The sequence below is a fragment of the Caloenas nicobarica genome, chromosome 3 (genome assembly GCF_036013445.1).
Source record: "Caloenas nicobarica isolate bCalNic1 chromosome 3, bCalNic1.hap1, whole genome shotgun sequence".
NCBI classification, from domain to species: Eukaryota; Metazoa; Chordata; class Aves; order Columbiformes; family Columbidae; genus Caloenas; species Caloenas nicobarica.
The window spans coordinates 97684576-97696622 of record NC_088247.1 but is presented as its reverse complement, the minus strand read 5'-3'; the positions used below and the strand labels follow the sequence as shown (position 1 = coordinate 97696622).

Here is a 12047-nt window from a genome sequence, read left to right as displayed (position 1 = left end):
TGCGGCTGCTGTGTCGCTTGTGTCGCCATGCCCGGCCGCGCAGACGACTACGAGGTGCTGGTCACCATCGGCACCGGTTCCTACGGCAAGTGCCGCATGGTTCGCCGCAAGGCCGACGGCAAGGTGAGGCGGGGAGCGCTGGGCACAGCAGCGTGCCGTTGCGGCCGCTTCCAGCTGCGTGCGGGCGGCTCTCCTGGAAAAGCGAGTGGCTCTGAAAGCCCCTCTTCCCCCCTGCAGAGCTCTGGCTCGTCTATAAGTCCTTCAGTTTTTCAGTTCCATAAGGACAGGGAACTGCTGGAGAGAGTCCAGCGCAGGGCAACAAAGATGATGGAGTGGAGCATCTCCCTTATGAGGAAAGGCTGAGGGAGCTGGGGCTCTTTAGCTTGGAGAAGAGGAGACTGAGGGGTGACCTCATTAATGTTTATAAATATGCAAAGGGTGAGTGTCAGGAGGATGGAGCCAGGCTCTTCTCGGTGACAACCAGTGATAGGACAGGGGGTACAAACTGGAACACAGGAGGGCCCACTTAAATTTGAGAAGAAACTTCTTCCCAGTGAGGGTGACAGAGCCTGGAACAGGCTGCCCAGGGAGGTTGTGGAGTCTCCTTCTCTGGAGACATTCAAAACCCGCCTGGACACCTTCCTGTGTAACCTCATCTGGGTGTTCCTGCTCCAGCGGGGGGATTGGACTGGATGATCTTTTGAGGTGCCTTCCAATCCCTAACATTCTGTGATTCTGTGAAGTTTTTGTTTTGTTTGTTTTCCCTTCCTAGATCTTGGTATGGAAGGAGCTTGACTATGGCTTGATGACAGAGGCGGAGAAACAAATGCTCGTTTCGGAAGTGAATTTGCTTCGCGAGCTGAGGCATCCAAATATTGTCCGGTATTATGATCGGATCATCGACAGAAGCAGCACGACCCTGTATATCGTGATGGAGTACTGTGATGGGGGTGACCTGGCTACCTTGATTGCAAAGTGCACCAAAGAAAGGCATGTGAAAACTGTTTGTGGCAATTCTGGAGTATCTAGTATGAAGTATCTCAGGCAATCAAAAGAAAAGTGAAATGTATCTCTTAACTTCTGAACAACTTTTGGGTCTAATCCTTTAGATCGAACAGCTTTTCTGAAATGTGAAAGGTTTTGTACAAAATTATAACACTGATGGGAATTGTCCTAATGAGTGCACCAACTGATTGGATGTTTATGTCCAAATAGTGAAAAAAAAAATGAGCTCTCTTATGAGGCAGAAGCTGGTGAAGGGTTTTTGGATGCAATGCCAGGCATGGGGTTGAAAATGTAAACCAGCAAGTCCTAGTTCTTGCAGACAGGCAGTTTTATCTGTGGGTTTTTCTGGCTTGCCCATCAGTAGAGCCACTTGTACCCTGTTTTTTGTTAGAACACCAAAATACATGAAAGACAAAAGTTATTTTGAACATTATATTAATAGCTGGTTTATGTGTATAAAGCTTGTTGAGACATCAAGTCAATAAGACCTCACCTTGGTCTAATCTTAGACTTAGCAGCCTACTTATTAAGTATATATAATATCAGTTTTCATATTCTTAGGTTAAGTAAGTACATGACACCACATGTGTTATTTTGAGAATAGTCTAAAATGATGCTGCAGCTGCCCCTGGACATCAGTGTTTTCATTTAAGGATGGTTATATTAAAAATTAGGCCTGTCTTGGCTCTGTATGTTGCTCATTGTAAACAGCTGACAACATACTGTTGTCATAACTGATCAAAGGGACAGATCCCATCACAAAAGCATCAGATTGATGTTTGTCTTGTAAGTAATGGGAATGCTATGTATCTGCTAGACTCTTGGAAGGAAATATTACAGGGATTGTGCAATGAAAGTCTAAGTGTCTGAATGTCTGCCAACGAATTTGGAGTGTTTTGTTGTTTGTGTTTTTTTTAATTTCCATTTTAAAATTGGCATATATTAGATACCTGTTGATATTAGTTTTCTGTAAAGGTGCTGGGGTTGATTCAGTGATGTTTTATACTAGTAGTAGTAAAAAGGTTACAGAACTAAGACTGCCAGCAACTACTTAAACTAACATATGCTTAGAGAATACATTTGTGAAACAATGTATTTCTTTCAGGAATCACTTGGAAGAAAGCTTTGTTCTCAGAGTATTGACTCAATTGACACTGGCCCTGAAAGAATGTCACAGGCGGAGTGATGGTGGAGTCACTGTGCACCGTGACCTAAAACCAGCAAATGTCTTTCTAGACGGCAAGCAGAATGTGAAACTTGGAGATTTTGGACTGGCTAGGATATTGCACCATGACACCAGCTTTGCCAAAACATTTGTTGGAACTCCATATTATATGTCTCCAGTAAGACCTCCCTTTTGTGCCTTATCTTCCCTTTTGTCCCTCTAATGTCTATTTTCTGCAGTGTTGGTCTCAGATTCCACAAATGTTTGGCAGGTTTTAATGAAGAGTTACTAGTATTAAATGAAGGTGACTTTTTTCATAGAGTCCATATGTTCTGGATATAAGGTTATTTTGCAGTTATTTTCATCTCTTTGTTCCCCACACCATCACTGCCTTCTACATAAAGTTGCTCTTCGCTATATCAGTTTTGATATGTATGTTCTTGGAATACTAGACACATGTTGGAGTATGTTGTTCCTGAAAAGGAATAGGGAAGGTAGAGTGCTTTTATGTTTCATAGCATTAAGGTAAAGAACTTGCTAAATTACCTCTTGATGGCAGGATTTTAATTTGTAGTGGAAATGGGCAGGAATTGTTTCCTTGATGTGGTGCATTTTGTGTGGGAAAGATGAACACTAACGGAAATACGGAGTTGTATTGACTGAAGATTGGTGCAACACTCCAGTCTTCTACAGTGTAGTACTGCCATAACTTGTTAAAATCCTGCTAGTAAGAGTAGCTGTGGAGATTAATTCGGATGGAATCTTAAAAGTAACTCCAATAAGTAATGGTTTAATTCAGGTTTGAACAGTGGCTGATTATCCTGCAATAGTAGAACAGTGTCTTAATGAACTTAAGATTGTTCTCTTTCTTTAGGAACAAATGAACCACATGTCATACAATGAAAAATCTGACATCTGGTCTCTAGGATGTCTCCTGTATGAATTATGTGCTCTCTCGTAAGTATAGTAGTGTGGTAATGAATGTGGAAACACAGCTGTTAATGCATGTATGATTAAATTTTGTGTAGATGAAAGCTTAAATATTTCAGATACTAGTCCTAGATTTCTATTTCTGTATTGGTCTTGACATTAGGTAGTCAAAACAAACCTTTGACTGCAGCTTTTTTTCCTGAGTCTGATACTTTTCTTTAATGAAAATAAATACTGTAAAACTAGTGAAAGAATCCAAGGAAAATGTTGTTCTTCAGGCCTCCATTTAGAGCTTACAACCAAAAGGAGTTGGCAGAAAAGATAAGGGAAGGGAAGTTCAGACGAATACCATATCGTTACTCGGAGCAGTTGAATGAACTTATCAAAGAGATGCTGAACGTAAAGGTAAGAACCAGTTACTAATTTTTCTACCTACAACCTGAATCAGTACTGAAATACTAGTTTTCCTTCTCAATTATGATACAAGCTGATCTGAAGTAGTGGTTCTTATCACCTTGTCACTGGCAATATCACTCGTAGGGAAAGAAGGGAGGAGTTGTGTTTTGAGTCCACTAAACAGAGACAGAAGCTCAAGTGTTACGCCAGGTTCACAGGATGCAAGAAGGCTGTCTCAGTATTGGCTTATACAAAATTTCCTAACAGTATGCATAACGAGGTCTTATAACTGCAGGGTTAAAATTATTCCAGCCTATTTGGAAGTTGGAAGGAATTTTTTGTCTTCATTTTGGATTTTACTTTGTGGTTAATGTATAGTTTGCCCCCACAGTTGGCATGGGGGTTTTGAGAAGAATAATGCATGGGAAAACAAAGCTGTAACAAGGACCTAAGTCTCCAACAGGAATGGATCCTTCAGGACTCAAATGAGAGGTGGAGATGCAGAGTGTTAGCTCCAGAACCTACTGACAGTTGCCTCTGTAGGCTCACCACCCTGTTCTGGCTCTGGAAGGAGTGGGTACCTGGGTTATGACAGCCAGACTTGCAGGTTCTGGAGTTGAAGGCTGGTAACAGCCTCCTCTCTCAGCTTTTGTCATCTGGTTGTGCTACCCCTTCCTAACTTCATTTTTCTCCAACTTCTCCTTCACTGTATAGCACCTCAGCTGGTCTGCACCTGTGGTGGGTCTTGCTTGGGAATCCTTGGCCTTAATGTTTCTGGGTTACAGATGAAACCCGTTGGTGATGTCTTTCCTTTAGGATTATTGCCGACCTTCTGTTGAAGATATTCTGCAGCACCCCTTGATAGCAGACTTGGTGACAGAACAACAAAGACAAAATTCTGATAAAAGAGGCCAGAGATCATGTGAGCCAGAAAGACTGCAGCATTCAGATGCTGCAGTGAATGAGCTGAAATGGAAGGAACAACAATTACAGGAGCGAGAACAAGCCATTAAAGAGAGAGAGCAACGTTTGGAGCGTATGATATTCCACTTTGGGAAGGGGTTGGCAATGGGACTCTGATTCAAAAGAAGTGTGGAGGAAGGAAAGACAGTTTTCAAAGCCCTCGCTTTAATGCGTTAGAATTTCGTACTCCTGCATTCACTAGTAGAATTCTGTCTAAAGACTAAACCAAGAATGCTTGGGCTTACTCATCTGTACTAGTTCTTGTTTTAAGTTACTAAGATATAACTGGCAGTTTGGATACAGAAGTTTGGTTGGTTAAGATTATTAAGCATAAGTGGCAATTAGGAAAGTATACAGAAAGATAGGATCTGAATATATTGTTCTACACTGTGCAGTTGCTTTTCACCTACTCTGTTTAACTTAACAATGGTTATACTAATGTGTAACCTAAGGTGAGCCTGGTGTTAGAGTGAAATACACTTGAGTGAACTGTCAACCACTTCTCTAGAAGCTGCACCCTACAGGTAGCTTGCCTGTGAAACTGTATAGATGGCTGGTCCTCAGGTATTGGGACTTCCTGCCCACATAAAATACCTCTTTGCATATGCAGTAGGCAGTCTAATACAGATTTTAACTATATATATTGTTTTCTGAGCCTGAATAACAGCTGCTGCTGTAAATGTGGTGTTTAGTCATAACTGAATTATAGTATCTGGTATGTAAATATTTATTCAGATCTGGCCTTGTGTGTGCTGTGAGTTAATGCACAGAATAGAAAGCTGCTATAGCTTCATTGTTGCAGATAAGGCAGAGTTTGAGGCAGGTGGAGAAAAAGGCATGTCTGGCATTTCAGGGTCCTTGCCCAGTGCTTTAAAGGTGTATCTACAAAGCAGTTGTCTTGCTTTGTTTAGAGCTATAGAAGCAGAAATATGGGTGCATCTGGCAGGCTATTACTGATGTCTTTTTCTGCAAGAAAATCTATCCTTCACAATCACTCCAACTTTAACATTCACATATTAACACTGCATACTACCATATTTCTACTTCCAGAGAGAGAACGGGAACTCTGTGTTCGAGAGAGACTGGCAGAGGACAAACTTGCTAGGTATCTTACTAACCTATAATTACCTAGATCAGAAACTCTGTAGTCTTACAACAAAAGCTTAAACTTCTCTTTTCAAAACAGAGCTGAAAACTTGGTGAAGAACTACAATCTATACAAACAGCAGAGGACATTATCTTGTGCAGACTGTCCAGGTATGAAAATATACAAGAAGCCACTTGTACTGACAAATGCAGGCTGGTATGACCAGAAGATTGCCCCTGGTGCTCGGCATACTCTACCTAGTCCTATTGTAGCAATACAAACCCAAATTACATCCACATGGTTTAGAAGAGACTCTGCATTTTCTACTTTGCAAAGAGATGTCATGAATGATGCTTAACCATGAGTGACCACTGTCAGCACTGCAGTATTGTGCTGTTTTGAAAATTAGGTTCTTGCTGTAAGCTAAGGGAAGTATTGATTTGTAACCCAAACTTTCTCAGAGCTGCACTTATTTTACTTATGGATGTCTTTTTATAGACCTTTCATTTAGTTAATTTTAATAAAATTGCACATGTCTAATCACTTAAACTGTAGTCCAACTTTCAAAAACTTCAAGGTGGGAAATAATATTTGTTGCAAGTGACCTACCCATGACTGGTGTATCGTATAAGCTCTGAAGAATACAAACTGCTATTATTGTACTCCAGTTTAAGTCACTAGGAAAAAAAATAATTTAAAAATGTGCTATAATGCTTTCTGACTACCTTTTAGTCCAGTCTGTTTTGCAGTAGTTATTACCCCATAAGTATTTGACCCTCACTAACATACGAGGTAGTACCATCTGTTCATTGAAACCAACCTTGATAGTAAAAATGATTTGAGTATCTAAATCCATTTTGAAATATTAGTGGAATATTAAATGGCTGGGTCCCAAGTGCTACTCCAGATCAAAGAAATGTGCACACCATTTAACATGCAGCAACAGTCACTTCATTTAGTTTTGGTCAGATGAATCAAGATAAGCATCTCACTGCCTCTAATACAAATAAAACTGAAATTGCAATTTTTATTTTTTTTTTTTCCAAGAAGCGCACAAAAGAACACAAGTAAAATGCCACCAGAAGTTAGTGGTACTTCAGCCATTTCTCACATTCCTGTAAATTTTTGAGAATTCCACTTGTCTCTCAACATCTTACCTGACTTTGATACATTAAGGAATATAAAATTAAGAATAAACTTGCCTTAGGCTTGCTGGTGGTTCTTCTAGCATTGAATGACTGAAGGTAAATGAGCTTTGGCATTTATTTCTGTATCTTCCACCCCTTTACACAATATTTTGATCTTAAGAGGGGTATTAATTTTTGGAGATGGGCAAAACCACTTTGAGTAATTAATACCTCAAGACGGACAATGCAGATAAGTGAATATATTTATTACAAGACTGACCACATCTTGCAATATCTATAAATCACTTGATTAAACATTCATCCCAATGTTTGATACTCTTCCATTTATTTCCGTGGCAGTCTTGCAATACTGCTTCTAAAATTATCTCCAGATATTACTGTATTTCTCACAACTGGATTGTATCTCACGTCTTTTAGATTCCCCAATTTCTCATCAGTCAGTTCTGTGGTTTACTTCACCTTAAAATGGAATACCAAATATCCTAGTTTCTAAGACAGTGCCCTAGACACTACCCTATTTTTGCAGGGATTTTCTGATTCTTAGGGAAGGATTTAATGTTAAATAGATACAGCTCACTAATACAACACTACGAAATGCTGAAACATTCACTAGCCTCTTCAGTTTGGCTCTTCTTCTTTTATACTTATTGCATCCTTGCTTTAGTCTAATAAATTGAGGCTTGTTTTCAATTTTTCGTCCATAAATGGAAACTAATTGTTGCTATGAAATGCATTTAATTAGTTGGCTTAAAGCCCTAGGTAGATAACAAAATGGGTGACAGGGTTAAAAGACATAAGCTAAGCAATAAATGCTGAAAGATGCACTAATTCAGTACTTTTTTTTTTATTTCTTAAGATAATGCACTCTTCCCCTTTTCTATAACCAAGAAGAAAGTACACTTTGATGGAAGTGAAAAGAACACTGTGCCACCTGCTAATCTGGAAAACCATCCCCTTCCAAAAGCAAAATGCTCTGATCTCAAAAAACGTCTATATGCTGCAAATCTACGGGCTCAAGCACTGTCTGAACTGGAAAAAAACTATCAACTAAAGAGCAGGCAGATCTTGGGCATGCGCTGAAACCGTAGCATGGATGTACAGTATTTAACTTTTTAGAGTTGATTAATGTATAGGAAGATATTTGTGTCTCCTGCTTTTAAGTTGGAACCTACGGAAAATATGTTTTAACAGTTGTTATAGAAACTCTTAGTCTATGACAGGTTTTTCATGATAAGGGTATAAGAGATTATGTTATGAAAACAGGTAGTTTCAATACCAAAACAGGTAGTTTTGATTCATTCAGCTAGATGAGCTGAATGAATTGTATTAGTAAAGAAAAAATATCTTGGTCTTGCTTCTGTCTGCCATACTTTACTCTTCTGAAAATATATAGAATGAATATTGTAAAACAGATATATTTTTTAATCTGTTGTGAAAAACTTTTCAGATGAAAAATGTACAGACTCACAATCTATATTTTAAAATGATGCTGTATGTAATGTACAGTACTTGATTAAAGAAGTATTGGTATTTTGTATATGTGGAAGAATGGTGGCTTTTTGTCTGTGCATGTAAATATTTTTTAACTACTAAAAGAGCAAAAAGAGATTCTATGATATCTCTTCATACTAATTAGGTGACCTATCAAAGCAGGCTACTTTTAGTTTAATGTCTTTGACTAATGAGTGGGGTGGGTCAGTTTAGCATAATTGCTGTAGTTTATACTCCTTTCTGCCTGGACAGCTGAATGGCTTGTCCATCAGCTCCTGAAAGGCCTGCTTCAGGGCATAGCATTTGAAATAACATCTTTGGTTTGCCTCGAAACTGTGCTATAAACTGGTCCCCTGAGACTGCTGTCCTGGATGGGACACCATCCAGGGTACCAGCGCCTGTGTTTTGGGGGTGGGCAATTGTACTTCGAATAGCGAATCCTTATTTTCTTGAAGTTTATGAGGTATCTCCATCTTTGCCTTCACAATTCGCTGCCAGAGTAGGAGTTGCTCACTGAAGGTGATGTAAGTTTAATTAACTGACTCAGACTCATTAATTAAAAAAATCCTTTGGAACTGTAATGCCCGACATATATTTTACATAGATTTTCTGTCTCTGGGTTGAAATGCCACAAAACACACGTTCTTAGAAAACAGCTGATTTTTAAAAGTTTGTTTCCTTATTGGGCCATGAATATTATCTAAGGAGCTACTCTAGATGCTTTTTGCTCAAAAAAAGATAATTTATTTGAAATGTCAATTTCATTTGATGTATTTCCCGACTGACACCAAACAACAGTTCTACTCTAGCACATTCTTAACCATCCTGCAGGGTTTATCTTATTTGCCAGCATAGTGGTTCTTGTTTTCACCACAGCCTTTCCTTAAAAGAACTAGAATGTGACCATTTGGTTTGCCAGTCTAAAACTACCATGATTCTGATGGTCCTTACCCAGCACCAGGTGTGGCTGAAACGTTTGGCAGGTACACGGACAAAGTACCAGTGCCATACAGATCAGCACAACTTTCCTGCTGCATTCTTTCATATTAGGCTCCTTACACATCTTTAGAGGGTGAATCCCTACTTTTCCACCATGTTTATATATTCAGATTTCTCTGTTCCGTGGCCCAACTAGAAGATCTGCAATGCAGTTCTACTGGCCTTCATGAGGATCTTTATTGTATAGCCCATAAACTAGCAAAGGGTAGAACATGCAGTAGTGTTAGTCTAGCTGAAAAAAAAATGTAGGTTGCAAGAATTTGTGTGCTTTGTCATCCCCAAAATACAGGTACCAATCAGTGAAAGAAGGAAACTAAGCAACCAAGAAAATAAGTAGTAATTAATAATTCGGGAAAGACAGTATCGTGAAAGGGCTGGTGTTTGCAAATACTTTGCTTTCAACAAGACCGAACTAAGAAAATGGCACAATGGTATTTTTTTTCTTTTTTCTTTTTTCTTTTTTTTCCTTAGAACATACAGATGGAACAAATAATTTCTGTATTTAAAAGTAAAATACCTTCAGAGCAACACCTGCAGCTTTCCTCTTCCTTTGATTGTACACTGACCTCGAGATGGCACTGTTGCCCTGTAATTGTTGGGAATTTCCTTCAGTCTATTAATACATTCATACAACATTTAAGATCAGATGTAAATATTTTTTTACCTGTTTTGTTTCAGAAAATCGTAAGTCTTTTACTGCAAGATGCTGATTTTATTAGGCTATAGATGCATTAGTACTTATTGGTGCAATTAATTGCAATTATCTCCGATTTGCCATTTTCCATGTTTTATGTGTGTTTTATAAAAATAGTTCAATCTAGTCTTAGTTAACAGTTACACTATTATGAATAAGAAATGCTATGGAGAGTGCAAACTCTGTCAGTCACAATGAGAACAGCTTAAGTTACAGCTGTAGCACTGAGGTCCTTAAGCTGCTTTATTCACGATGTCTTCTTGAGGTATTATCACTTGAATACAATAAATTCCATGACTCTTGAGGTTTTTGAAATAAGAACTTCCTACCAGTATGTGTCAAACATAGGGGAAGGCATTCTGGACATGGTCCTCATTCTCCCTCCAGATTTGTGCTTTGGAATCCTGAAATTCACATTTACATACAAAGGCATAATTGTTTTTGCCAGACCACATGGGTAGCATTGGAATCACATTCAGGATGCAATTTTCAAATATATTCAGGAAAATAAATAGGCCATTTAGGGGAATAGTGACTGCTTATAGAGTGTTTGCAGAAACATCGCCATCATGCTGAGAGATATATTTATCTCTTCAAAGTGAAGGCAAATTTGTACATATGTCTATAGTACGTCTTAAGCCTTACAGGATGACAATAATGCTGTACACTGTCAAATGTTGTGAGATAAATTCATTAATGTTTAATATAGATACGAGGAATTTTAGCAATATATGTGGTTGTGGGCACACAAATGACATATAGAAGTTACAGGAGTTTTACATGTGTAGAACATAATTTAGCTCAAGGATAGACTGGAGGGGAAGTTGCATCATCTTTGAAAAATACAGACCAGATCCCTGATTTTCAGCCTTTGTGTGCAACCTTGATCAAGACCGTGTCCTGGGTATGAAGTTCCCATCTGTGACAGCTTGTCAGAGGGGGGTGCTCAGGGACAGCACAGGGACACTGTCTAGTCTGTCTGCAATTTGGGCAGAATTCTAGCGGCAGTGGTACAGCCACTTTGGTCTCCAACTTTGGGCAGCTGTGCATGTACTAGGAAACAGATTTTACTGGGAAAATAGCAGTGAGCTACCAAAGGAATTTATTTAATGATTAGCCTGGTCATCTGTCCCCTTTGCAGCCAGTTGACCAGGCCATTCCATGTGACTACAGCACTTAAAGAGTGAGAAAGTGCTGGCTAGCTGGGCAGATAAAATGCTTAAAGGAAATCAGCTTAAAAACAGCAGACCATCAATCTTCTCCCTAAACATAAATATCAATAGGTCATTTAATCCGTACTATATAATTGAACTGGTAGAGAGATAAATCCCTCTGGAACAACTACTTATAAAACACTTTATCATATGGAATTTCACATTTTTGCCTTTACTGCCAGTGAGTAACCCAGGAGGAAGTGATCTGGCCCTAATAATGGCACAAGCTGTTTCACAGGTGCTCACTGCAATAATCAATCTCCTGCAGCTTCCCAAGTAGGGTATGAGAAAGAGTGCAGAGCAGAAGCTCCCTGCCACTACTCGTCTCCACCCAAAAAAAAGAGATTGCTCCTCACTTATGCTGCTTATCATCCTGCTGCCTGTGTGTACCTCTTGCTGTGCTGACAGAAACGAATTCGATTTCGCAGTAAAAAATGCTTTTAGCATTTGTAGTCTAAAATACAGCTGGAGGTGGCAATGGTACAGTGACAGCCTTTGGGCTGTGTCTTTGTCTTGTTCTTCCCTTGTGAAACTTGTGTGAAGCCAGAAGAACCCTATAAAGCTGGTGTACAGGGTGTAGAAGCTGAAGCCCGCCCTGGGACCTGCTTAATAGGCATTTCAGCACTGGGGAAGACTTTGGCCTAATTAAGGCTACATACAGTATAACCCACATTGGGTATTAGAAGTGAGTTTTATTTATATATTTACCTTAAAAGTTAGCTAAAAGTTAAATATTAATCTTTACAACTTTAAAAAGCTCCACAAACCGATAGCGTTAATGCCACATACTGTTGTACTGCTTTCCCGTTTATTTGTGCTTTCAGCCAGATCAGCAATACTGAGAAGTTACTATACTAGAGGCAACAGCACCTTCATCTGACACATTATTTTGAAAGTAAAGTGCACTTCTGAGGCTCAGCTGCCATGAAAGGATGAAGCTCTGTTGGAAAAAAAA

The 12047-nt window shown here is 39.2% G+C and overlaps 1 protein-coding gene across 2 annotated transcripts; it reads left to right on the top strand.

The window, feature by feature from the left end:
- The first annotated feature begins 27 nt into the window (after positions 1 to 27).
- On the top strand, positions 28 to 7774 carry NEK2 (NIMA related kinase 2). 2 transcript variants are annotated; one of them, XM_065632552.1, is made up of 10 exons: positions 28 to 123; positions 773 to 990; positions 2111 to 2348; positions 3045 to 3127; positions 3379 to 3505; positions 4313 to 4532; positions 5510 to 5564; positions 5646 to 5735; positions 6597 to 6634; positions 7551 to 7774. In XM_065632552.1, the coding sequence occupies exons 1-10, from the start codon at positions 28 to 30 to the stop codon at positions 7772 to 7774; spliced, it is 1389 nt and encodes a 462-aa protein (XP_065488624.1). The 2 variants fall into 2 exon arrangements, with proteins under 2 accessions (XP_065488624.1, XP_065488625.1); XM_065632553.1 differs by lacking the exon at positions 6597 to 6634 and having other exon boundaries at positions 5646 to 5716.
- Positions 7775 to 12047: the final 4273 nt, after the last annotated feature.